We start from the raw sequence: 27,332 nt of genomic DNA, 5'->3' as shown, positions 1-27,332 counted from the left end.
CTCCAATTAAACTCGTCCAATTCAGCGAACGCGTGAACAGAAAACTGATTGTGCTGGCCCACAAATTGATTTTCTCAGCCGGAGAGCCGCATAACTTGGCATATGAACATAACTTTTCAGTCAAGACAGTCAAGTCTCAGACTCTTCTATTGTGTATTTAATATAAATGCTGTAGTAATCCAGCAAACAGTTCCTTTACCTGGTTTGCTTATGACACAACTTCCTTATGACACAACCAAACTGAAGACCATGTTCTAAGAGCTTTTGAAAAGCTGAAACAGTTTAAACCTTGCTCAACGCCCGCCAAAAATCTGCTCGATTTTGAAAAAGCTTCCAACAATGCCTTTCAAGCTGACTTCCAACGTGCGATTATCAAAGGGTGCTTCTCCATTTGGCACAAACTATATCAAAAAAAATTTACACTCTTGGTTAAGCCCCCTTTATTGAGCCGAGTAACTCCGACTTCGAATCGATAACAATCAGCTCTCTTACACCAGAACTGTGGAATCAATAGGAAAACATCAGACACACATCTCAGTTAAAAGCTAGCGCAGTCTGGGATGCACATACTCAACCATCCACAAATTCATCGAGTAATTCTGCGAGAACAAAGCTTGGTGCGAAAAAGATCCAGAGAAAAGGCGTCAAAAAGAGCAAAGTATGGAAAAGTGCTTTTACGATTATCGGAGAAACTATAAAATTATAAACGGAATAATCTATACAAAACAGAGAATAAGATTTTACTTTGACTTTTATGTCATTTATGTTCATCAAGCCTCTCATTTGTTTATTTTGTCGCTTTTTAAAATTTGTCGCTTCCAACAAGTTATTTGTCGCCTGTTACAATTTGTTGCCCAACCCAATACAACCCCAAAAGCGGGGACACGACAAAAAGCAGCTTAATAAGAAAAATAACAAAAGTTAGAAAAATAAGAAAAATAAAAAATAAGAAAAATTAGAAAAAAGCCTCGAATTAGTAAAACATTGCTACGTATAGGCTTCGTACCTGCGACCCCGAAACTTCGAGTCTCACGCCCTGCCCTCTCGGCCACGAACACTTAACAACGTCAAAAATTAGTCACAAATAAAGCAGCTACATATGCTAACAAATTGCCAATGCAATGCAGCAGAAGTGGCACCATACAAATAGACACAACTTTGAAAGTAAAAGTTTGGATTATAACAAACTGATGGCATCCACGCTAATTTTGCATGTAATAAATTAGAAAGTTTAAATTAGAGTTTTTATGATTATGTTGTTACGAACAAATAGCTTTTTTCGGTTCATTTGATGAATTTAAAATTCATCAACTGGGTTAACTTATAACTGTTCGAATGTCAACGCACGTGCTATCAAAAAGCCATAAAAGTTCCCCAAATGTGCCACCTATATTTGCGACTTAGGTTAGAAAAAAGAATAGTCGTAGTATAACACTAACGCTCACTAAAGTTCGCTTGTGTTAACATACCATCCGTAGAATCTTTAGATGGCCCCGACTTGGACGGACTGATAGCTGCAGACGCCGATAGTCCAGAATTGTTCACAGTACTATTCCTCGGCTTCTGAGACAGAGGCGACACTGGCGCCAGGTGAGTGTGCGATGCTGATCTGTTGTCGGCCGCTCTTCTACCCGGGGGCAATACATAGCCCGGAGGGAGACAGAGACCACGACTGTCTGGTTGATAGAAATAGTCGGTCTCGGTCTCAGACTCGTCTTCTTCTGAAGAGACTTCGATCATCTTGGCATTCGACGCAGTGGATTGGAACTGCGAATTGAAATTGCGTCTGAAAGGACCTATTTAAATCTATTTCTAACCTGAAAAGAATTCGAGTTTTTGGTTGAGTTTGTTCTCCAGATACTATTCAGAAAAAAACAAGAACGTCCATGATTAAAAAAGTTGGCGACACTTAATTGCACAGCTGTTAAGAACAGTCAAATAAATAAAACTACTATAGACAAAAATACATATTTACAGATGTACTCAATGAAATGAAGCAAATTTACCAAACCCAATTTGAACTATCTCATGAAAATGCAAATGTAAAAAAAAACTATTTCATGAACAAGTAACTTTTTGAATGGAAAGTATCCAGGGCGTTCTCCTTTGTCCCACTAAAGAAGCCTTCACTAAACATCGCATAGAAGCCTTCACTAAACATCGCATAGCACCAAACGAGTTTTAGACAATTTAAAGAATGATTTCACTCTTCAAATGTCAGGATGCGTTGCTTCTCCAAGCTGGAGTTGCCCTGTGAGGAATATGGGTGACAGCAATGGTACCACTGAGACCCCCCACACGTTTTCCTGCATCATTTTTCATTTCTTCCTCTTTCACTCGATTTTCCCAGCCCTTGGTCGGCTTCAAAAGCCTGCAACCAGACAACAAGCTCAATAAACTAATTCGAGTAAACAAGATACCTTAATGAAAGTTTTCCGTTAGTTAAACATTTTAAAGTCACAATCCAACAATACTTTTGCTCACAACGCATTGACATTTTTGTGAATTCACATGTTGACATTGTACACAATGATAGGCAACTTCACTGACCTGTTTGGGTCTCGTGTGACGTTCGCTTCGACTGCCTTCTTCCTGAGGACTACATACTTTGACTTCTCCGCCTGCGCGAACTCCTGCAACTTCTTCATTTCTTTCTTTTCCTCTGCTTGAGAGAGTGCTTTCTTAGTACTCTGAATTCTCTTTTCCTGCAAAAACACCAGAGCTGAATTTCCGGATAAGGCTCGAATTTGGACTATTCACGTTCATACAATTTTAAAAAATTCTCAAATGGCAAGTGAACGTATTGAATTTGATGCAAATTCAATACGGATGAAGCCAAGGATCGCCTCTGGGTGGGGTGTGGTGGCGAAGAAAAATTCAATCCAATTTTTAAATAAATAAAACCTCAAACACGGTTCTTAAACTGTCGCATTTAAAAGCTACACTCTTTAAATGCTACTTGCCCTGAGTTCAGCCTTGCGTATGTGGTCCTGCTCTAACTCGTCAGCTAGCTTCTTCAGCCTCTCTATCTCGTCCTCTCGCTGTTTCCGCATCTTCATCTCGTCTATTTGGGCCTTGATCTCCTTCTGCCTCTCCAAATGCTGCCTCTCCTTCTCCTGTACACACAATCACAATCACAAACTGGAATGAAGACTACTCGAATTAAACACAAAGAAAAATCATTTCATTAAGTCACTTCTCAGCATGGATAAAATTTGGTCACTTCTCAGCAGGGATAAAAGTTTGCTCATGTTTCTGAGCTACACTTGGTTTTTGTATCGAAAGATTTTCACCCGTGAAAAGATGTGGGCTAATCAGAAGCTGGTTTGAAGTTAACGAAAAGGGCACCCGACAATCATCCCCTCCACCTATCAGAAATTACCTAATTTGGCACGACACTCATTCTGAAGGACAAATGATGCAAAGTTTCAAACACAGAGACGAAGCAGAGCTTCGCATCACTTGCGATACAAAAATTTGCGACCATGATCACCAGCAAATGAAAAGACAATCAAAAATTGAAAAAAAACTTCATAAATAGTTTTTTTTTGTCAAGTCATCAAAAGTGCTAAAAAGGAAACAAATTACCAGCACCATTCGAAACTTTAGAAAGAACTTTTAAAATGCTAGAAAAACAAACCGAATTTTTCTGCAGGGCCTAAGCCGACAAAAATTAGCAGACACGAAAAACTAGAAAATTCGAAAATTTCAGTTTCGACAAAAAAAACAGATCCCGACTGAAATCGAACTTCTGGGACTTAACGTCTCAAGCATGAGTGTTACCTCTGCACTAAATGCACAGAACACTCCTTTAACTTATCGAAAAAAAAACTTTGAACGAATTTTAGCACAGGCGAAGCAAGCTTCGCAACAATTGCGATGCAAAAAAATAATTTCTGAAAAATGAAACTTGAAAATTTACTTGAATATTGTAATATTAAAAAAATTACTTGAATAAAAAACTTGACACAGAGGCAAAACTTCGCTTAGCAAACATCTAACAGAAGACGACAAAAATCAGCTCTATAAAAAGCAATAAAAAATAAGAAATAAGCTTCGAATTAGTAACAATTTGGCAACCTCCGAGATTGGAAACTGCAATCTAGAGAATAAGAATCTCACACACTAACCACTCAGCCACTGAAGCTTAATAGCCATTAAACACTAGCCACAAATAAAGCAGAGAACAGATGCTATGCAATTTCCAATGCCTTGAGAAAAACTCAACTTTCGAATTTCAAAGAAAAAAAATAGATGCCTTTTAAGCTCTTTGAATTTCTAGAACAATTTAGAATTCGCGCTTTTTTAATAACATTAACCCAAATTGAGAAAACTGAATCAATAAGTAAATTTTTTACTCCGCTGGAAATCTCAAAATTAAATTCCACTTTCGAAAGTAGAAATCGTTCTCGTTTTTTGCGCCATTTCCACGTTCGATTTTGGTGAGTGCTATTTACGTATTTTTCAGCAGATGAAAAATTTTAATTGAACTAAAAAAACTAGCATATATACCTAAGTGCATTCATATATGCACAAAAATGTATGAATGCTCATCTGTAGTTATTAGAGCATTTTAAGACTTTTTCCTGAAAAAAAAAGAATCACCAAGACATATATAAGAGCCTTCACTACGTTGATTACTCTTAATAAGCGAAAAAATCATAATATTCTACATTCACCCCATGTTACGAATTTTGGGAACTTTCAGCTGGTCTCGGTTTCGATCAATGTTTTAACCTTTTCCTCCTCTTTGCGTATCTTCTCCTGCTCAATTGCAATTCGTCTCTCTTGCTCCCTGAACTCTCTCCACGCCTTCAACAGTTCCCTCTTCTCCTCTGCCTTTTTAAGGTCACTCTCGTCCACCTCAATTCCTTCCCGACCATCAGCTTCCTCCAGGTCTAAAGATAAAAAAAAACAACTTGGTTTATTTCGCAGATAAGTAATTTTTCTGTTTCATTAACATATCTAGCACCATGAAAAGCCAGTAAAAAAATAACCAAAAAAATGCATGCAGTTCTTAAGCAGGGTGACAACAGCGGTTCGCCGCGATGAGCTGTACAGCTCGCTCGTATGTTGGTCCTTTCCCTCGTGGATAAAAAGTCTAAACTTCACGAGATATGGAATAATGCTGGTTAATAGTGAATTAATTCGAGACGTGCTGCTTATTCAGGTTCTTTATAAAGTTGCAGGAACGACTCATTCAATTCAGTTTACATTAACAAACGATCTGATTAAAAAAGATCCTCACACAACAGTATTAATCTTCGCAGCTTATAATTTATACAGGTCATCGCCAATGCCAGCGTAACACGCACCAATTTCGCTCTTCACAGCTCTCGACTTCAGTGCCTCCCTCTCCTTGTCCTTCTGTTTTCTCCACTGCGTAATCGCATACTTCTTCTTCTCACCCAACTCCAACAGTCTCTTGTACCACTCGAAATGACTGTCCAGATCATCAACTGACCTGTGGGCCAGTTCCACTGCCAGACGTTCGATCAGCTTCCGTTTGGATACCTCTTCGTCGGCTGTGCTCTGTTTGTAGAGCAGGGTGTAGTACTTGGTGAAGGTGACGTGGTCGTACTCCTCCCAACCGCCTCTACTACCACCTGTTGAATGAGGCTAATTTTACTCCATTGTTTTCACTTACATAGCATTATTTTTTTGCAAGTTGAACAATTTCTTAGCGTGATCTCATAGCATATACGTTTAACTTATTCCTTCATAGCATTTACGTGTTGGAATCAAGTGATCGAACAATTTCTTTTATCAAGCCCATATTTTAGCACAAGGGGTTGATTAAAATGCTAGAAAATCTAAGCACTGAAAAAGTCAACATGCATATATTTTCCATTAAAAAATAAGAGTGTTTCTTATGCTAGAATAACTAATCATGCAATATATCATACAAATAAAATGCTCCTTAAATGCTATTAAACATTTATCCTTTTTTTGATCAATAACCAGGACAGTTTCTTCGTTAAGAACGGACTGTTTAAAAGCGGTTCATCTTTGCTCAAAGCGTCACATTAAAAAGCAATTGCCTTTTGACGACATCTCAAGTTTGTTTGCCAAAACTTACTTAGAAACTAATTTTTTATTATTATTATAATCAACCACAGAAACATCGTTCCTTGGACAGTTTACCATGTTGTTCGATGTACTTTTCATACTCCAGCACTTCTTGTGGTTTAGTGGAGGACAAGTCATTGGCAATATTGTATATCTTCACTTTGGATCCAGTCGCAGAAGTTGGAGGCGCCACTTGGGTCGAGTTGGCATTGTTTTGAGTGGTTGGCAGGTCCCAAACATCAATTCTTCTGTCCAGAGCGGCTACTTCTTGGCTCAGCGTCTTCTCATTTATCACGAATTTCTAGGCAAGAGCCAAATAATTTGATACTACAGCAAAATAAGCAAAAAAAACGTGTTTCTCCAGAATCTAACACTTAACATCATCAAAAGTTCTTAATAAACAGAATGAACAAAGAGAGGATAAACGAAATTCATAAGTCTTATCCATTCAAAGTCTACCCTTGATTTAAAAGACATTTTAAATAAGATCTAATTGGTCCCACTTTCGGAGAAGGTGACGGAATATTTGTGCTCGGGGTGGTTTTGATTTCTCTAGACAAATTTCGACTCTTTACCTAGCAACTTTTGACGAAATCTTTTTTTATCATTCGAACGGTATTCTGGTCTTGAGCTCAAACTAAAAAAAAAAATTTTTACCTGTGATAATTTTTCGCGAAGTTATGGGGCTTAAAAACGCCAAATTGGGACAATTAACGCCTGAGATATTTTGTGCTATTGACGTGTAAGCAACCATTTAATCCGCACATAAATCGTTCCAAATTGAATTGAGGCATGCTGTTTGCTCAATTTAATTTTTTGCCCTATGCGAAAAAAATCACTTTGTACTTTAAATAGGGCATGGGTGAATAATTTTCAAACAACAATAAGAAAATCAATCACTTCTTTATAGCCCTTGAAATACAATCGGATCATTCAGGGCTTTGCCCTGAGACGAGCACTCTTTTTTGTTTTGGGAAGGATTTTGGAGAAAAAATTGGACAAATTTTAAGGGTACAAAACTGTTTAACAGGGGCGAAGCAGCTCTTCGCAAAAACTAGCGAGAAATCGACAAAGGTTAAAATAAGCCTTGAAAATTCAAACTTTTATTGCGACAGATTCTATCCTACGACCGGGAGATTGGAATCCGTTGTAGACGCAACTGCGCCATTGGCCTTAAAATTTACTAAAATTAGCCACCAATAAAGCAGCTACACGCTAATAGATTGCCAAGCAATGCACCAAAAGTGGCACCAAATGAAAACAAAAAACTAATTTGCATGAAATAATTTGGAAACCATACAGCCAAATTATATACACAGAGGTAAAGTGGAGCTTCGCATCATTTGCGATACAACGATAGCGTAACATTGCGTGCTTCCAAATAGTGAGTGAGATGGAAATAACTAAGTTTAAAAAAAACGAACAATTTTTTTTGGAAATACATAAATTCAGTCTCAGAAAAACAGACGAGCAAGACATCTGCAGCATTAGGCAAGCTCTTAGTATGTTCCCAGAGCTTACTAAGCCAACAACCCATAGTTAGACAGACTCCAATTAATCGCAAAAAGAAAGTTGTCGTTAAAAAAACTTTGAGCGACTACAGAGTTTGAGTTTTCAACTTTAATACTACCAACCGGCCTAATTTATTCAAATTAAAAACTATTACTTTTTGCCGTTTAGCCGATGCAAAAATATTCACCAAACCGGAAAAAGATAAGCCGAAATCATTTAGGCCGAAAAAATTCTAAGCGTAAATTTTTTTTAAACAGTATGAAAAATACACCAGTCACGGTAAGAAAATGTACAAATTACAGGAATTAATCAGCGACACTAAAACTAACATAAAAATTGCGTACAGTGCAAATAAAATCGGCGATGAGACAACTAAGCCGACAAATCATAAGTCGACAAACAACAGTCAGAATAATCAATTTTCCCGGAAAAAAATTTCAACGTCACAAAAAAAACAAGGTTCATGCGGAGCTCCTCTTCTGACTATAGTTTTCAACGGCAACTTCATTGCCTTCAGACCAAGTTTTTTTTCAGTTAATTTGATGAATTAAAAATGCACCAACTTTTTTAACTTATTACTAATCGAAAGTCAAAGCATATGCTGACTCTTCAATACGTTTATTGACACATTAAAATGATTTAATTGACGGATAATAATCAAGATCAACCGAGCATTGTTGCAGCGCAACCATCCATTGTTAGAGAACGGCATTATCTTATATTTTCATCAAAGCTCACTTTGTCGGATACAACAAGTAATTTATCCGACAGACTAGACGACAAATGATCATATTTCAATCAGGTAGAAAAAAATTAAATCGCTTTTAGATTCTTTCGGTAAAATTTTCGAGCTCAACTTTGAATTTACGAGCAAACAAATATTTGCTTGTTCAAGCGAAAAAAATGGACAATAAAAACTGCTAAATATTTATAATGTCAAAATTTTTGAAGTATTTAAGAAGTAGGCATGGTACAATCATTCTCTAACACACTTATGATTCATTAAAGCTTGTTTGACAAACTCAAACGAGCGAACGAATAAAAAAAAAATATTATTTTTTTGAATTTTTGCAATCCGATAAAATCATAATTTCAAACTATTACGACAATGCTCCTCTGATCATGGCCTTGTTGTTAGAAAAAGAAAAACGATCAGTCATAAGCAAAGCCTTCAAAAGAATTGTCCTGAAATCATATATCAAAAAAAAACTTTTCTGAACTTTTTAATTACTTGCACCAATACAGGAATACATCAAAATGATTTTCAATTACAGTGAAAATTGCTTGTATCATAAAACAAGTCTAAGTCTATGCAGCCTACCTCGTAGTTCTCTCTGTGTGAGCCTTTGAATGAATTGATACTGGAGTCTATCTCTTCCACCTTCTCCTTTAGTCGCTCCACTGAAGTAGTTCCAGGAGTAACACCTCCACTCGGAGTCCCGACCACATCCCGTCTGCTCGAACTCTCCTCCTCCCTCGAATTGCCACTGCCTAAAGCATAGAAACAATTAACTTGTTCCAGTAAGAATCCTAATATTGGTTAGACTATTCGTTGCTTAATTTAACTAGCACTGATTGCAACATACATTTTCAGTTATTTCTTAACGGGACTAAAAAGTAAATTTCGATTGGTCTGGATTTTTAAAATGCTGTAAGCAACTGCAGTGAAAATTGTATACAGCTAAAATAAACGATTCTTAGATGTGGCAACTAAGCCAACAAAACATAAGCAGACAAGTAGTAGACAGAATTTTTTTGAACCGGAAAAATTGAAAAATTGCCGCTTAAAAACACAGGTCCTGCTCATATTTGAACCCAGAACCTTTGCCTCTAGTTGCCTCAGACAAAAAGCAATGCTCTTATCAGGATTCAACTCGACTATTTAAACTTTGTAGCCCTATTTTGTTTTAAATTAAAAGATATTATTGAAATATTGAAAATATTACAGCACCTCCTGGCCGCAACTGGAGCACGGTGTTCCTGAATGACCTCACATTGCTCTTCAGCTTTTCCAGGTCCCTTTTCAGCCTCATGCTCTCAGTTTTCCTCTCCTCCTCTATCTTCAAACTGGTCTCCTCCAAGTCCGAGTAGAAGGGTCTCAACTCCGACTTCTTGTTAAATCTGAAGAGACCAAACGTTTTCATATTTTTGTTTCAATAACGGCTGGAAACAGATACTGTTGCACCTTGGACCGTTAACCGTCAGTACGTTCATTTTTAAATCATTCGGAAGGTTCACAACTTGCGATGGATTCTTTATTCACTAGCTTTAACTAGTTTTTTGGACAGCGGGCGTCGTTCTCCTGATCAAACATTTCGCCGAAAAGACATGTTCAAAGAGATATGAAAAGGCAATTTTTTTCGGTCATTTTTTTTTAATTTCTTATCAAATCAATCAGTTATTTAAAACTCGCATTCATCTAGATAATTACTTCATTACTCTATTTCGTGATAAAACTGAGCAGTAAAACCAATCCAGTAGTAAAATGAAGTGCGATGTCAGTGATCGTTTTATTAAACTTGGATAAACAAAACCCTGCTCCTTACACAGTGTTATTTCTTTCTCGCTCCAGTGCTTTAATCTTCTGCTGCAGCTGGGAGATCTCTTTCAGCAGCCTCACTTTCTCATCACTCGAGGAACTTTTATGGTCTCCAACGTGACTTGATGGTCGCATTTATGATCTGAAATTAAATCAAATATTTGTTTCTGGATACTTATCAACAAGCAGACGTACATGAATTATTTTATTACCTTCGAAACAATCCTGAAATCAGAAAAAATTTTAAATTTTGAATCCTCAGTTATCTCAACTCAAATCAGTGATACTCAAATAATTCATGTGGAATCCTGAAGAAAGCTTCCCGTGCGGCGACACAACTGAACAAGTCAAAAAATTTATAAAAAACCTTTTTTAATTTAAACAAAAATTAATTTAATAAAAACTTTTTTTAAAGACTTTTAAAAAGTACACGAAAAGAACTTTGTACAAAAACTATTGACTGGTTCAATTTCATCAGGCGATTATCAGAAGCAAAAAATTGAAACTCCAGAAACGGTAACTTTTCTTTTTGAAAAATACACAAAGGCAATCTAATTAGAAGTGAAATGAGACGGAAACAATTTTAGGGTGAAACGACAGCCGAAGACTATCATTACTCCTGTTCAGAAGACCTTCGAAAATGGATCTGAAGGAGAAGAACTAGTGAATGCATTTTCATTGCAGCGAAAAGGCAGGATTATATTGATTCAAAAGAACGTCAATGTTCATACACAACAACTCATACTGGCAGATAGCTTGAAAAAGGCTGCATCCATTTTCGATCTCAACAGAAAAAAGTAAGAGGTTCTAGCTTTCACTATCAAATATATCATTCAGCTCAGGTTCACGAATGTAAGTTCAGTTGTATTTCAACTCGTCATATTTGAAACAAAATCGATTTTAAATTTTAGAAGCTCATCGATTCCACTTGTTCAAGGCGACTACTGTCTGAAATGCTACCACGCCAAGTAAGTTTTTTCAGCCTCGATTCGAAAATTTTACACAGAAGCGAAGCAGCGCTCCACGCCATTTTCAATTAAAAAAATCTTTTCGTATAAACGAAATGGGCGTAGCCGAATATGCAGAAAAACTTTAAGCAAAGTGTTATTTGAATTGAACCCAAAATCTCAGATTTGGGCTGGTAGTTTTCGAGAAAAATCAAAAAGATTAAAAACGGTCAAAAATTCCAAACATTTGACTATTCCGAGGGCCAAAACTTTCTGTATAAAATGTATAAAAAGTTTGAGCCTAGCCGCTTCTGCAGGGGATCTTCCTGCAGCCCGTTTCATCTATTGAACCCAATTCTCAGATTTGGGAGAGTAGTTTTTGATAAAACAAAAAAAATCCAAAAATATGGGTCAAATAGTCCCCCCACAGCTTTCTCCGAAAGCTGTAGACAGTAGGGTACAGTAAAAAGATACAAGGGGATTATACAGACACACAGAAGAGTGACCGGTCTTCCCATTACTACCTTCATTGAGAATAAAAAAGAGTAGTTTTCTGCCGATTTAAAATTTTTGCACAAAATGATTAAAATCTCGGAAGCATCTCAAAACAATTAAAAATAAAAAAAACCCAATCCCACACAATTTCACAATAGCTGATTTTGTTGAACAAGGAATTTTGGGCCTTCGAGACTACACAATATGAGTTGCCTAATAACCTCATAACCCGAAACCGTTTAATGGAAAAAAATCAAAAATGCAAAATGTTCAAAACCTTGGTAAAATGACAAACTCCAGAACTTTCAATTGTAGTAAAAAAAAAATATTTAGAACCAAAATAAAACCCATCTTCACAAAGTTGGACAATAAAAAATAAGTACCAGATAATATACGGAAAATAGACAGATGAACACTAGGCCGAAAACCACAAATCAATATATTTATTTTAAAAAATAATTGATACAAGAAAAGCGATCCACCTAATTACTACCTTGATGAATTTCAGAAATTGAGCATGTCTTGAAATTTACCTTTGCTACAAAATTGACCATTCTGTGAACAAAATTATTTACGGGAAAAAAGCCTAGTACCCGATTGCAATCAACATAAAAATCAACATCGGGGAAAAATGAATTTTTTGTACGCTGCTGATCCAAGCAGATGAGGGCTCTGTCCCATTCCACTCCTCCCCTCTAGAAACAAAAAATATATATAACACCGCCACAGTAGGATTTTTAAAATATTGGGGGGGGGGGTAATTTTCTGAGGGCTATAATGAGTGTTTGAATACACATAACTACTTGAGAAATCCATGATTTCTGACATATTTCTAGTCTCTTATGTATAACATTAACTCACATATCATACAGTGGACAAATCAGTGAATTTAATTTCTAAGAAACCAATTTTTAATATCATTCAAGGAGAGAAAAAGACTCAGAGGAAGACACCGATACACAATGGAGGCGACGAGTGATTGAAGACATGAGACGGATAGTGGATAAAGATCTATTTGAGAACAATATCTCCATGGAGAGGGCATACATAGACCTCTCATACCAGATCAACTCAATCCAACTGGCGAAGCTACAGAGCAAAAACCAAAGGAGCAACGCAACATTAACTCAAACTTCAGCTGATCAAAGTAGCACTTTTATTGATTAATATCCGCTCAATTATAAATTGCAGATGAATTATTGATAAAAACAACAGTACAAAAAACTTTTGAGAGGCCAGGATTTTGCCCTACCTTCTGTTGCCGTCATGTTATTTCCTGCTATTTTTCCACGCAACGAACCTTCTGAACCACATTTTTTCCGACGACTTTCAATTTTGATACGACAACATTCCGGCCACAAAAATCTAAGATGTTTTTCTTTCCATCCAATTAAAGGTATCTTGAAGCTAAGTCGTAAATGATTGAGGGTAGTATCATTTCAAAGCAATTTCAAACGAAAAAGGTCGGAACAAAAAAACGATAACAAGCGTTAAATAAAAAAAAAACTTGAGGGGATTCGAACCCTAACCTCCGACGTCAAACGATTCACCACTATACAATGGTAGCCTAGCTTATTTTACTAACAAACTCCGGGTAGCTATACTGCTCTCTTTTCACGCAGATTGCCTGTTGTTTCAATAACGCATAGTTTTTGCTACGAGACTTCGGTTTAAAAAACGTGACCACGTAATTGAAACAATATATGCTTGCTTAATAAGAACATGTTCTTATAGCCTAATCGCTCATTTTCCTTCATTCAATTCTTTCCTATCTCAACTGAAGAACACAGTTATTATCCAGTCTGTAGAAAGATTTTCACTTGAGCTTGGATAGGTGCGAAGGGAACAACAATGCGGGCCGTTTAATTCTGCGGGATAACTTACAAACAGATCAATAGCTAGCAAACAATTTGGCAATTTTCTGCCTCCGGGAAACCTTAAGCAAGGAACGAAACTAGATTAGTAGCTATTTGCAAGAAGGAATTCATTATCGCACATTATATAGTATGAGGAGATTCCGATTCAACTTGCTATCAGAAAACATAGGTAAAGCAAAGCTATGAGCATACATCTGAATGGAATCTTGTAAGCTATCCCGACCCCACCCCTCCTATATGACCTAGTAAAAAATTGCAACCCCTACAAAGAAGCAGTGCCGCAGATAAACATACGTAACTTTTGTAGCTTGCAACGAATTCACCCGTTGCAATAGGGGAGGAATTAGTAAACAAGATCCTCTAAATGTCTACAAAATGCCAAAATATGCAACCAAACACTTTTAACTGCAACTAGCCAAAAATTACTAAGAAAACCCATTTCAGGGGCGGATCTAGGATTTTCCCGAGGGGGGGGGGGGCGGATTTTCCAAAATTTTGACGACCTTTTTTTTTTTTTAGGTCGACCAAATTGATTTTTATTTTTCTATTTTTCGCGCTCTCCCAAAGCACTGTTTTGCCCCTATTTTTGGTAAACTTTCTGCGCCGCAGGCAAATTTTTGAAAAAACAGTCAAAAAAAGCCGTTTTTTGGGTACTTTTTGAAAAATTTTGACAAAAAAAATGCGTTTTTTTGGCGCGCGCTCCCCCTCAAAAATAGCATATATTGGCGCCAAAGGCGCCTTTAGAAAAATTTTAGGGTCGGTCGGCCAAAAATGGATTTCTGAAAAAGTATCAAAGGGGGGACCCTTTGGGTTGGCAGGGGGTCAAATCCCTGAGGGGGGGCGTCCGCCCCCCCCCCCCCTAAATCCGCCCCTGACCCATTTGATTTAAATTTTCCTCAAATGATTCAGTTTAAGACTTATTTTAAAAGAATTCATTCACATGATTACCAGATAAAAATATCATTTGTAGGTCACAGCCGTGGTAACAAAAAGTCGGTTCCAATTTTTATTACCCTAGAGGCAATCACAAGGTGACAATCGACCTGCGTAATAAGCAACCGATTAACTTACCAAAAAATGACTCCCTTTTTTAAAACAAATGCACAATTTGGATTGATTACGTTGCTGCATTCGATATTCCAAATGTTTGCAGTTCAGCATTTAAGAGCTCTTTTCAAAGTTAGTCTCAATAATTGAGATTTTAAGTTAAAATTTCAATAATTAGAATCTCTTCTGCATATTTCAGACTTCACAATCCTCGGTTCGCAACGCACTATTCTGCGGGAAACATCCAATTGTGCTTTCAAACAATTATTCAACCCAGTGACTGTTCTATGTAGATACGGCTCGATCTTCACAATAAATATATCATTTCCTATCGTCATAGCAGCCCTGATTTACACCCGCAGCCTCTAGTTTCACGCTTGGCCTGACATAAATAGGCTACGTTATCTAATTATACAGATTTTTGAAAACATGGAAGCTACATGTATTATACATTTCCAACTAACACCTGATATCTTATCTAATATCTCAATTTACCAAAATTTCATCCCATGTATACCAAGCGGTTTTTTTGTCGCGTACTTTGGAATACTTTTGCTGAATTGGCTTTATTATGCTTCTATTCTCACGTTTAGTTGTGTATAGCAGAACTAACTTAAGCTCTTCGGATATATCATGGAACATGAAAAAGTAACTGCAAACCGAGATTTAAAAAATAACCAAGAAACAAATCGATTTGCCGACAAATTGAAAACTCTATTCAACACAGAAGTAGAGCCCAGCTTAGCACCAGTCGCGACACCACAGATATAGGATAGCAATCTGGCAGACAGAATATGAAACGAAAACCGCTAAGTAAAAAAACACAGAAAAAATATCGAAAAAGACTGAGACAATACAAGTGTTGCATTAGCATCGGAACGGAACGCTCGCAACGGTAGGTAAGACGACATAGTTGAACAGACACCTGTTTGAGCAGAAAAAAAATTGACGCCAATAAAACTGAGCTATCAACCATTTTGAAACTCGAAATTATAAGTCTCTTTAACCACAGATACATGCAAAGGAAACTTTCTTCACCGTCAAAACACGCTATGAGGCGACTGCAACTAAACATTTTAAGTAAAAAAAATTAAAAATGAAATTAAAAATTCAGTTTTAAAACAAACAAGATCATTGATTTTGAATAGAACGGGAATTTAAAATGCAGACATGCTCACAAAATGTCTTGACCAGATATGACTGTGGGCGAAATGATTCAGTGACTTTGTTCAACTAGTTGTCAACCAGTTTGTTTCGATATGATGACTTTTGCTAATCGCATAAGTATATACTTAGTTCTTAGGGTAACCAGTGGCTGTGCAAGTAGAACAGAACTTTTTATTCACAATAATTAATGCAATGAAAAAAAAAACACAGAGGCGAAGCTGAGCTTCGCACCACTTGCGAAACAACACAAGAAAAAATCGAAAATGTCAAAAATCTAGATCTATCAAAATGAATAAGGTTAGTTTCGAAACAAAAACATAATGAGACAATAGAATGAGAAATTAGCATCGGAAGATAATTTACCCAACGGTACGAAGCCGAAAATATCTTGGCAGAAACCCTTTAAGCCGAAAATAAATCAACCAGACCATGAAAAAGTCCTCCTCGCCCTCAAACTTTAAAGAAACTAAGCCGATATAATATAGACCGAAACCAATTAACCCCAAAAAAAGGAAAATAACAAAACGCCGAAAAATTTCAAAAAAATTAAGACTCATTAGAAGTTACCAAGCTCCCCATCACCTCAAAACACAGACACGCACACATAAAACTTTTCGTCAAACTTTTTTCCGTCAAAAGACGCAATATAAGGCCGATAAGCCGATATAATATAAGCCGAAATCTATCAAGCCAAAAAAAGAAATAATTTTAAAAGTCGATTTTGTATCATGAAAAACTTGAACTATATATCAAATAAGATTTTTAGCATTTTTTGCAATCCAGAGGTGAGCATAAAAAAGGGTTCAATTGAAAGTATTCAAAATTTGGTCACTAAGTCAATAAAAAATAGGCCGAAATCATTTGAGCAGCAGAATAAAGTTTTTAAGCTGAAAAAAATATATATACGATATCAAGATTTCAAAAAATTCCAAACAAACAGCAGAAATAAATCAGAACACTAAAAGCAACTATAATGTAAGAAATTAATTCTACAAAATGCAACTAAGATGACAAAACAGAAGCAGACAACATTTGCTCATCGAATGCTGTTCAAACACAAGCAGACATTTTTTTCGAAACGGATTATTTCCAGTTTTAAAAAAAATTTCCTGTCAGATTCGACCCCTGGACCTTTGTCGTCCCAGGCGCATTCGTTGCCTCTAGATCGAGTGTGCCAGAGACACAACGAAATTTGAATTCATTATGAACTGCACCTTCATTTACTATTTCTAATTTTGACCATTCTGTGAACAAAATTGTTTATGCAAAAAAGTCTAGTAACAGATTGCTATATCGAAAGGGTAATAATGTTAACAAAAAAAGAGCTATCAAATATTTTGAAACTCAAACTTAAAGCATAAACACAGACACGTATAGGAATCAGAAACTTTTTTTCACTGTTAAATTTGTCACTATGAGGCAACGGCGCCGATTTAAAATTAATCAAAACCTTAAAAGCAGAATTAAAACAGAAGTAAAATGGGAAATGCCAAGCTGTTTTACCACCAAGAACATACATTTCGAATAAATTGGGAATTTAGGATGCAGATATGCTCAAAATATATATGTTGACCAGATCTGTCTGTGGGCAAAATGATTCTGTGACTTTGCGCAACTAATTGTTAACCTGGAAAAATATATATTTTTGTTGCGATATGATAACTCTTGCTAATCGCAAGGGTAAATACTTAGTACTAAAAATATTTTTTAAAATAACTCTCCCATGACAAGGGTAATCGATGGCTGTGCAAAAGTCACAGAAAGTTTCGTTCACGATAATTATTGCAATGAAAATTCTAAAAATTATGCCGTTTTCTTGCTCAGTAATAAATAATTGAAATTGCTTCAGACTAGATAGTTTTAAATTCAGTACAACAAAAAGTTCTAATAAAAAAAATTGAAGCCAGCGATTCAGCCGATAGCCAATACAATTCTAATCATTTGCCGGAAAACAGTCTGGAAATGTTTAGGAATCAATATTTCACCGTTTACTATGTTGCAAATCTCAGATTTTACTGAAGTCGGATTTTCAAAAAAAAATCGATAAATTTATCGACCCTTTTTTTCAGGTCGACCAAACTAATTTTCTGCGCACTCTCAAAGCATGAAAAAGACCCTATTTTGGCCACACTTGTTGCCCCGCAGGCTAATTCAAAAAAAACAGCCAAAAAAGGAGTTTTTGGGCATATTTAGGAAAATTTTGACCAAAAAATTGCCGTTTTTTGGCGCGCGCTTCCCCCTCAAAATTACTATATATTGGCGCCAAAGGCTCCTTTAGAAACATTTTAGGGTCTGTCAGCCAGAAATGGATATTTCAAAATAGTACAAAGGGGAAAAGGGTGACTCTTTGGGTCGGCAGGGGGTCGACTTCCTGAGGATGGGAGGGGGGCGTTCTCCTAAATACGCTACTATATACCATGCTTAACGATTGTTAACTTTTGAGACAAAAATAAAACTTGATCGTCTGATAGAAAAAGTAGATCCAATTTTTTGTAGATTTAATTAGCAGTGCAGGATAGCCGTGCAGCTTAGGAACCAACATGAACTTGATCTGATTCAACTCCATTTTCTTAGGTGGTCAACTGAAGTGATGCTACTAGTAGCAACTAGTCGCTTCGAGAGACAATAGACAGATTGAATGAGGCCGATAAGCAGGGGAATGGACCAGTCATTGGAGACTGATTAGCTTAAGATAAGGCAGGAGAATAAGGGACGCTAAATGGAATTAAAGAGATAAAGATTCACAAACGAACTCCAAAGACTACACTAAGAAAGAGAACAGATGACAAAATGTGTCCGGTTCGATTTGCAACCTATCTTAATAACAGAGAACTTTTTCGAAGCAAACTTAACTGCAACCATTGAAAACTCAATTGCTGCAAACTCAATTCCTGAAAACTCAATTGCTGACAAAAGCATGTTCTTTTATATTGCCAATCAACGAAATTGACATGCTTTTGTTTTTTTGTCGGTTAAATATCTTTACGGCTGGAAGACTGTAATAGGGCCATGGATGGGATCTAGAATAAAGGCCTAGAAAAATAGCGAACTGACAAAATGAAGAAAGATAAAATTAAACGACCACCGGGAATAAAATCCATACCTCCACTTAACCCTGCAGTTAGTCAGGCACAGGATGCCAGCCAAATTGAAATGCAACATCTCACAATTTCTCCTTCCGTCTTTTTGATCAGCTTTACAATTCATCTATTGTTTTTACTTCTATTTATTAACCTAATATAGATCTTTTACTAGAAAAACCTGTTATTGAACAGAATGAAGTTACAGACTGTCTCTTATCACTCATACCCACTCAAAAAGTAGTAAACGAATTTGAAAGTGACAGTACGCCACTTGGTTGAAAAATAGACTGAACAATGTTTCATTTTTAACAGTTAATTAGGCGTGTGAGAGAAGAAATTACCAACCACAACTAGAAGGCAAGCGGGTAGAAATTTATTCAATTCCCCCCAGAAATCCAACAGGCAACTTGGACTGAGATTCGACACATGTATGTTTTAGATTGGTCTGCTTGTTTTCCAGTTCGTTTGTTGCGGAAATTTTAATTAAATTACGGCCAGCTAACAATGCCACCAATTGATTGGCCCCAATTCCACATCACTTCAAACCTCTCCCTTTTCTCACTCAAGGCGCTTTCGTAACTTCCTTTTCCCTGTAAAATCAGATCCCCACCCACTAATTTTCCCCACCCAAAATTCAGGAAAAAGCAGTAGAAAATAATCTCTTGACTATGTCCCAAAACACACTTAAACCGTTTATTACGTTCTCCTTCCCTTATTGAATTACCACGGCATTTTAATTTGACACGACCCATTTATGAATCCCTAAAGACCACTTCCTAGCTGAAAATAACGGCCATTTTTTATTGAATTACTCCGACAAATTCCAAATTTATATTCGCCAGATATCTTTCCAGATTATATTCAAGACAATATTTCAACCTTCAAACTCCTTTTGCAAGAAAAATAGACAGACGGAGTTTCATGGTGCTAGACGCATTTTCTTTGCCGCTTAATTTTTCGGCCAAATGAACTGTCCACAATCATCAAAAATTGTTCTGACAAGTTGGCAAACAGCAAAACACTAAGCCGAGTCCTAAAATTAGCTCTAAATTATCATCAAAACTATTTTGAAAAGCTCTTGGACCAACTCGGATTATTATGGAAGACTTTGGGAAAATAAGTACTAATAGTTCGCCAGCTAACCCTGGTCAGGTCAGCCGAGTTCAGCATCCCTTCCGTGAGTCAAAAATGACCTTGAACGGAGAAATGAACCCGACTATAGTTGTCAATGACTCATCACGGAAACGACCCATGTACATAATCAGTTACATTGTCAAAATCATGTTTCTGTTACTAATCATATGCGGAATACTGTCGTTGGTTTATCCGTTCTTCAAAACTGCATTTAAACAGAGCGAAATCAGAGAGAATATTGAGTTAGATGATTCGGATTTGATTCGTGACAATATTCGATGGCATCAATTTGTGGCCCGTAAGTCTCAAAACCAGATTGTTGTCTTATTTTATTCAGCTTCACTACAGTTCTCTTGTTTACTCGCAAATCAGTTCACAATTAAATAATTGCTTGTCGAATTGGATCAGAAAAATAAAAATAAAAAACTGCTCATTTCTCCAAACTCAAAATGTTATCAACACAACATTTTTCAGCAATCAATTGGACCTTTGCTTTATCAACAGAGTACAAAAATGTTATGTTTTTGTTCAGATAACCTAAGTGACGTGATAGAGGTGGGTGGACGATGGGAGGGTAAGTTTGTGCAGCCGACTGGGCCAGTGCCATTCGTCATCTCCGTCCTCCACACTTCATACAACATCAACACCCACTCAACTCTCTTCACTGCTCTCTTCTACAACGACTACTTCAACCTCACCATTTCAGGCACACACAAAATCACTCCAAACAATACCTTCAAAACTTCACAAAAAAGACAAAAAACATAAATTTTAGGCAAATTTTAGATTTTCGGAAGATGGCATCAAAAAAGAACAAGTTGACAAAGTCCATTCAATCTGTGACCAATTTATCAACTAAACTACTCAACTCTGATTTCCAATTGAACTGAATAAGACTGAAGGCTTCAGATATGCTAAGCTAGTCAGAAAAAAAGCATGCGTTTTTATGGACCTAAGTACACTCAGGAGAGTCGTGAAACATCAAACATTATTTTTTATTTTTGATCAAGGAGACTACATGTCTGCCGAGCAAGGGTATCTCGTCATGTACTTCTCAAATGTCAACTCCAACTCCGAACCCAGTTCGAATCCAGCAGACGTTCGGCAATTTTCGCTCGCTCTCACCGCGTGGAGGGCAGACGCCTATATCTCTATATTCAATCACTCTCAAATACAATTTCGAGGACATATGCAACCGAGTTCTCTGTTCGGACCATTTAGCATGCATTCAGAAAATGGTATACTAAAATCTAGTAGCTATATTCACGAGAAGCAAATTTGAAAACAATTTGCTTCATGCAGTTCTAAAATTAGATACAATAAACTTTCGCCTTTATTAGTTAATACATCAACAGAATATCTTGATATCCGAAAATTAAGTTTTTCTCGAGAAATTCACATTAGTTACTTTTTAAGCGACAAAAAAGGGGTAATAAAATGTCAAATCAATTAAGCCCATGCAACTGAGTTCTCTGGTCGGACTGTTTTACTTTACATGCATTCAGAAAATGGTATATTACAGCCAAATAGTTATATTCAAGAGAAACAAATGTGAAAACAAGCTTGTTCATGCAGTTCTAAAATTAGACATCATAAACTTTTGCTTTTATTAGTTTATTGCATAGACGGAATATTTTAATATCCGGAACATAAGTTTTTATCATTTATATGATGTTAGTAATTTTTTTGAAGAAACTCAATAGGATTATTTTTTGTCACATCAAATAAGCCCTTCGTATTACCATCAGTCAAATTCAGCAAATTGCTTTTTTTATGAAAGATATGTAAATCAGCGTGAAAAATTTGATGCGCCATCAAATTTTTTCTTTAGAAAAACTAGAAGTAGCTTACAATGATAACAACTACCAGATCAAGGGATCAACCGACACAGATCCCAAAAATGACATAGGAGGATATGAACTTTACCCTCTGGAGGGCATGGGTCACATGGGTCCGACCAGGATAGAGTTCAGGAGAGGTCAACGGGAGATAGTTGGTGTCCTGATTGGTATCAGCATTCCAGTACTCCTAGTGCTATTCGCTCTCCTAGCCATTATCACAAACCATTTCAGGTGCCAATCAATCGAAAAAACAAATAAATACAGCCAGCTATCATGACCATGTTCTTAACCGTTTTGTGAATTTAGAAAACTGTGCTGCTCCTCAGATTCCTCAATTGCGTTCCAAAAATTCCAGAACTTTCCAGTAAGTATATCTAAGGAAGTTATAATCATACAGTAATCTGAGAGAGCACTTATTTTATGGTACACAGAGGCAAAGCGGAGCTCCGCATCAACTGCGATACAACACAAACAAAAAATTTAAATCGAAAAATAAAAAAAAAACTAAGTCTACCGAAATCTAAATGTTCGTAAGCCTCGGTAGACTTTCATTTCAGGCAAAAATGCCAGACATTTGAATACTAAATTAGTAACAGAAGAAAACAAAGCCGACAATCTTTTAGCAGACACAAGTTAAGCCAAAAATGAATAACTATTTTTTCAATTTTCAAGTCCCCCTGAAACTACATCAAATAATTCTTGCACTTTCAACTTCAATGAAACTTGCTTACAGAGCAAGAAAAAAGAGATGAAGCAACTTAGCAAACAGACTTTGAGCAGACAAAAATTGAGCCGAAAAAAAATGATTTAATAAAAAAGTTTTTTAAAGTTTCAAGTCCCCCCGAAACAAGATAAAACAACACTTACACTTGTAACTTTAATGAAAGTTGCTCAAAGGAAAAGCAAAATCCGTGATCAGACAACTAAGCCAACAATTTTTGAGCAGCATACACAAGTTGACAAAACTTTAAACATCCCCTCTGAAACTACATTGAACATTTCCTTTGCAACTACAATAAAAAGTAAATTTCGTGATGCGGCAAAGAAGCTGAAAACACTCAAGACAAACGAAAGACTGACAATTCAAAATTTGCCAGACAAAAATTCTTCATAGCAAAAAATTTCGAAATAAAATTGTTATTTGCAAACTTTAAGCGATAAAATTGTTTTTGAAATTTCAACGTTTATACTTCAACCGACCTAACCTAATTTATTCAAATTAAAAATAATCATTTTTTTTGCCGTTAAGCCAATTCACAAGTTTCACTAAACCGACAAAACATAAACCGAAGAAAATTTCTAAGCGTAAAACATAATTGAAAAAAAAAACGAAAAAACACCACTCATGAATAGCAGATTAAGAAGTTACAGTAAAGAGTTAATCATCGACACTCGAAAGTACCATGAAAATTGCTTACAGTGCAAAAAAACCGTGGTGTAGTAGCGAAGATGACAGGTCATAAGTCGACAAACAGACTATTCTATTTTTCTCGGAAAAAATCGATGTCAGACACTGAAAAAGCCCAAGACCATAGAAAGCAAAGGCAACTGTATTACCTCTAGACTAAGAGGGAAGGGATCTGGAATTTGTTAAGGTTCGATACAAAAGCAACATCAAACTAATGTGTAAGAAAAGTTGTTTACAGGAAAAAATCTAGTTCCCGATTCCAAAACACTTGCTTTCTTCAGTGTAAAGATGATTTTTTTGAAAAATTTTCAGGAATCAGGTCAGATTTCAGCATCTAGTAGCGCATACGACACTCGTAGCTACATAACCCAATCAACTTCAACTGGCGGTGCACTTAGCCGAAGCTGCACATTTCAAGACCCACTCGAAGCCGAAACCGATTTGGACGAAAACATCGAGGTTCAAGTACATCCGAACAAAATTCAAATTACCCAAAACGAGAGCATTCGAGTGATCGAAATGCACGATTTGAAACCATGTTCTTCGACCAATCAGAAACCAGATGACGTAATCGAACTACATACTCTACCACGAATGAACACGAGCGATCGTCTGAAGGTTCTATTTAGCGATGACGTCAGAGAAATACCTCGAACACCTGTCAATCAAAATCACAACAACAATCACCAAAACTAGAAAAAAGATGCGTCAATTAAACAGCAAAGCGTGTTGATTTACCTTATTCACTTTTAGTTTATACCAAAATTTAATTCATTCGTAATGCCATTTCGCTTGTTTTTAAATTGAAAACTTATGGCAACATTTTTGCCCCAATAACTGTCGTAGGAATGCTTCATATATTTCGCAAAAAGCTCAGTCTGATGACTCTCAGATCCAAATAAAACTTAGCTGGTAAAATTATCCGATGTAACCAAAAAATATGTATCTCAAAAAGCTCCTTCCACTCGTTTGAAATTCTGTCTCTAACAAGACATCCGGACATTAACTTCCAAATGCTGGAAATTGCACCACGGAGCCACACACTCACACAAGCGTGCATCAATACACACAAAACACAGCTGGTTTAAACCGGTATAGCTCATGTTGTTTAAAATCGCAAAAATGAAAAAAAAAACTACCGAGGCTTCTTACACATAAACGCTCCTATTCGTTTGCCAAAAAACGAAGCCTCCTTCTATAACACAAGCTCGTTTTGAGCAAATAGCAGTTATTTGAGACTCAAATGTTCACATTTTATAAATTCGTAATTCCACTAAAATATTCACAAATCTTTTCTTAATTTAAAAAATTGAAATACTCTGCTGACTCTATTTGGGACAACCAAACAATTCACCGTCCAATCCGCAAATCGATTTGAAGGCACAAAGTTCCCAGTTATTTGACAGGTTTTGTTGTAGCCTCGTGTTGTTCACTGGACAAAATTGGATAGTCGACATTGGATTTTTAAACATGCATAAGCAGATACTGTTTTTTTCTCTTTCTATGCGGAGAAAAACGCTTCCTATGAACAAGAAGTATCAGAAATTATTCTCATGGTCTTTTCAAGATCACCAAAAAAAACAAGATACCAGCACCAGGGTTGGATATGGGGGGACGTCTCCTCCCTTCTCAGGGTTTCAACTCACTGCCGACCCAAGAGTTCTCCTTGTTACTATTTTAGGATATCCAATTTGGCTGACCGATATTTAAATTTTTCCGCGCCAATATATATTTTTTATGCAATATTTTGGCCAAAAAAAAACAGGTTTTTTGGCTTGTTTTTTTTTCAAAAAAAATGCCTGCAGCACAAAATGGGGTCTTTATAGGGTGTTGGGATCAATTTGTTCGACCTTACAAAAAAGTAACAAAATTTTCGAACCAGCACCCTCCTATCATATTAAAAATGCGAACACAAAACATGTAGTACGTACTGAGAGAAAAAATAAGAATTAAATATGATCAAGGCGATGAAAAACTGAAAACCAACCCAGTGCAACTTCAAAAACTTATCCAACAGAAAGTTGAAAAAAAAAGTAAACGAACGAATTCAAGAAAGCCAAAAAAAATAATTGATATTATTTGGAATTTGAACTTTGGAAATTAAAGGAAAATAAACCAAGTTCAAGTTCTTTGGAATCAAGAATGTTTTATAATTGATATAATCTTCATAAAACTAACCCGCTCGAAATAAGTTTTCGACAAAAAATTTTATACCCAATAATATCGACTTCCTGAGTTCAAATACAAAACAATATTTTACCTCCGATATTTTTTTGTAAATTTCTGGTGGTTTGAAAATTGCCAAATTGGCCATGTTCTGGACTAAATTATGCGCGCTTTGAAGAATTTATTCATTCTGTTGAGAGCGTAAACGCGAATTATTTATGCGTGGCGAATTATCCCGCAGAACAAAATCGTTCCAAATTGAATTCAGGGTAGATAATTGCTCGAATTAATTTCGTACGACTCCAAATTTTACACTTTGATTTTGTCCAAAATTTACAAGTTTTCAATATTTTCTTTTCCCAAAAACTATTCGATATGAGACAGTCGGAATTAAGGGACAGTCGGAACATTCAGGGATTTGCACTGATATGCGAGCAGTCATGTTTCATTGCACTGCAAAATCATTCAAAATTGAATTGAGGCAAACTAATTTCATGTACAACTCAAATATTGACAATTAAAATTTCATATTATCAGCCTAAAATGCATAGTTTGTCAATATTTCATTCACAAAAAAAAACTATTCGAGACCATTTAATGGGCAGTGGGAATTTCAAGGCTTTGACCTGATACGAGCAGTCTTGTTCAAATTATGAGTGGAAACAAACATTCACAGCAAGTAAATTAGCAGGAAACCTTTCTTACTGTACGTTAAGTCCATGAAATACTGGCAAAAAACTATCAAACTAAAAATAACAGGTGACTGCTCCGAGTGGCTCAGAATAGTCCGAGCGCAATAAACCTTGCAACTCAGAGGCGAAGCAAAAATTCGCTGGACTAGCAAGCACTAAAAAACAGACACGGAACTAACTTCAACGAGTATAAGCATTTAGCTATCATAAAAAATGTTCAGTAAGTTTATTCATAACGCAGCTCTCTAATACAAAAGAAGACAAACTACAATAACAAAAATACAAGAGAAGCCGCAGACCTTCGCACAAACAGGACTGACAGGACAACACAAAAAAGCATGAGAAACTCGCAGACAGAAAATGAGACAAAAACCGAAAAATGGAAAACAATGTCAAAAACGAATCTACCGAGATTTCCATGTTTGACTCGATTTCTATTAAACAAAATTCAATTTATCGAGTAGATTTTAAAAAAACTAACTGAGTGGGTAAATTGAACAGCAGATAGGCTCAAATAATGTGCTGTTTGACAGATTTGAAAATGATCACAAATCCCACCATATTCATTCTGTGAACTACCCTATATACACAAAAAATACAAGCCGCTAAATGAGATCAAAGCCGCAGAAATTTATCTTTCGACAAGATTTAAAAAAATTGAATCAGCAACTATTTTTCAAAATCTGTCTTGATTTCCTTTTGAGAAAATACACCAAAGTAAATTAAAAAATGAAATGTTAAATAAGCATCGAAACAAAACCTGCAAAGCGGTAAGAAAGCCAAAATTCTTGAGCAGACACACGCTGCGCTAAAAAAAGCATTTAAAAACCCTCCTGGCCAGTATCCAACCCATCACCTTGTCTTCTCAAGCATGGAAGTTACCTCCAAACTAAACAGGCCAAATCTCTCACTTGATACAGTATTGAATTTAAGTGAACAAAAGTTAGTAAACCAGAACAAATCTAATATTCCCATTGGCTAACGCTTGCTTTTCGCAAGCGTAATAACTACAGCAGATTCTTATTACAAATTTCGAAAACAGCTGGCATTTGAAATGCAGATATGCTCAAAAAAACTTCTCTGTTGGTTGACAAAAGGTTTGAAGATGATCACAAATTCTACTGTATCTATTCTGTAAACCAACTTATTTAAACGAAAAAAAAACTAGTTGCATGGGTGAAAGACACAAACAGCTATAAAAAAAGTGTACAAATTGACCAACATAAGACCAACGAACGAAATATCTAAAATTTAAATCTGCGACGACTAAAACCCTTGAAAAAAATTTCAAAGGCGAAAAACCTTTAATTTAAGCTATTTCGATCATCTAGTCTCTGCACTTACCTGTTTACTCT

General features: G+C 36.2%; 4 protein-coding genes across 7 annotated transcripts in view; 2 read left to right on the top strand and 2 right to left on the bottom strand.

Moving 5' to 3' along the window:
• LOC134841170 (calcium-dependent secretion activator 1-like) overlaps nt 1-27,332 on the bottom strand; it is a 570,701-nt gene that overhangs the window by 92,856 nt on the left and 450,513 nt on the right. For all 4 annotated transcript variants that reach the window (XM_063856973.1, XM_063856974.1, XM_063856975.1 and 1 more), the window contains exon 2: nt 1,470-1,819. In XM_063856973.1, the coding sequence (XP_063713043.1) occupies nt 1,470-1,740 (271 nt within the window). In that variant the 5' untranslated portion in view covers nt 1,741-1,819. The remainder of the gene's footprint in view (nt 1-1,469; nt 1,820-27,332) is intronic.
• LOC134841866 (coiled-coil domain-containing protein 112-like) lies at nt 2,218-10,255 on the bottom strand. The gene is made up of 9 exons (XM_063857908.1): nt 10,128-10,255; nt 9,533-9,702; nt 8,903-9,072; nt 6,145-6,370; nt 5,316-5,606; nt 4,738-4,898; nt 2,964-3,116; nt 2,551-2,705; nt 2,218-2,371 (listed from the first exon to the last, which is right to left on the bottom strand). Exons 1-9 carry the CDS (start codon nt 10,253-10,255, stop codon nt 2,218-2,220), a joined length of 1,608 nt encoding a protein of 535 aa, XP_063713978.1.
• Nucleotides 10,283-12,747, top strand: LOC134841171 (uncharacterized). Its single transcript, XM_063856978.1, has 5 exons — nt 10,283-10,466; nt 10,599-10,636; nt 10,708-10,917; nt 11,032-11,088; nt 12,489-12,747. The coding sequence occupies exons 1-5, from the start codon at nt 10,419-10,421 to the stop codon at nt 12,727-12,729; spliced, it is 594 nt and encodes a 197-aa protein (XP_063713048.1). The 5' UTR covers nt 10,283-10,418; the 3' UTR covers nt 12,730-12,747.
• LOC134842443 (uncharacterized) lies at nt 18,285-23,933 on the top strand. Its single transcript, XM_063858785.1, has 6 exons — nt 18,285-20,168; nt 20,403-20,576; nt 20,881-21,108; nt 21,702-21,942; nt 22,018-22,075; nt 23,432-23,933. The coding sequence occupies exons 1-6, from the start codon at nt 19,835-19,837 to the stop codon at nt 23,813-23,815; spliced, it is 1,419 nt and encodes a 472-aa protein (XP_063714855.1). The 5' UTR covers nt 18,285-19,834; the 3' UTR covers nt 23,816-23,933.

The sequence above is a fragment of the Symsagittifera roscoffensis genome, chromosome 3 (assembly GCF_963678635.1).
Source record: "Symsagittifera roscoffensis chromosome 3, txSymRosc1.1, whole genome shotgun sequence".
In the NCBI taxonomy this organism is placed as follows: Eukaryota; Metazoa; Xenacoelomorpha; order Acoela; family Convolutidae; genus Symsagittifera; species Symsagittifera roscoffensis.
This window is presented reverse-complemented; position numbering and strand designations above follow the sequence as displayed.

What these genes read in the sequence shown, in the direction of transcription:
- LOC134841866 (XM_063857908.1), bottom strand. Translation starts at nt 10,255, where the DNA reads ATGCGACCATCAAGTCACGTTGGAGACCATAAAAGTTCCTCGAGTGAT. An exon ending in AGCTGTGAAGAGCGAAATTG is followed by an intron (nt 4,899 to 5,315) that starts GTGCGTGTTACG and finishes TTTTATCTTTAG; the next exon opens with ACCTGGAGGAAGCTGATGGT. An exon ending in TACGCAAGGCTGAACTCAGG is followed by an intron (nt 2,706 to 2,963) that starts GCAAGTAGCATT and finishes GTGTTTTTGCAG; the next exon opens with GAAAAGAGAATTCAGAGTAC.
- LOC134841171 (XM_063856978.1), top strand. Translation starts at nt 10,419, where the DNA reads ATGTGGAATCCTGAAGAAAGCTTCCCGTGCGGCGACACAACTGAACAA. An exon ending in AAATTGAAACTCCAGAAACG is followed by an intron (nt 10,637 to 10,707) that starts GTAACTTTTCTT and finishes AAACAATTTTAG; the next exon opens with GGTGAAACGACAGCCGAAGA. An exon ending in CTGAAATGCTACCACGCCAA is followed by an intron (nt 11,089 to 12,488) that starts GTAAGTTTTTTC and finishes ATATCATTCAAG; the next exon opens with GAGAGAAAAAGACTCAGAGG.
- LOC134842443 (XM_063858785.1), top strand. Translation starts at nt 19,835, where the DNA reads ATGGAAGACTTTGGGAAAATAAGTACTAATAGTTCGCCAGCTAACCCT. An exon ending in TAGCATGCATTCAGAAAATG is followed by an intron (nt 21,109 to 21,701) that starts GTATACTAAAAT and finishes TTTTTTCTTTAG; the next exon opens with AAAAACTAGAAGTAGCTTAC. An exon ending in AAAAATTCCAGAACTTTCCA is followed by an intron (nt 22,076 to 23,431) that starts GTAAGTATATCT and finishes AAAAATTTTCAG; the next exon opens with GAATCAGGTCAGATTTCAGC.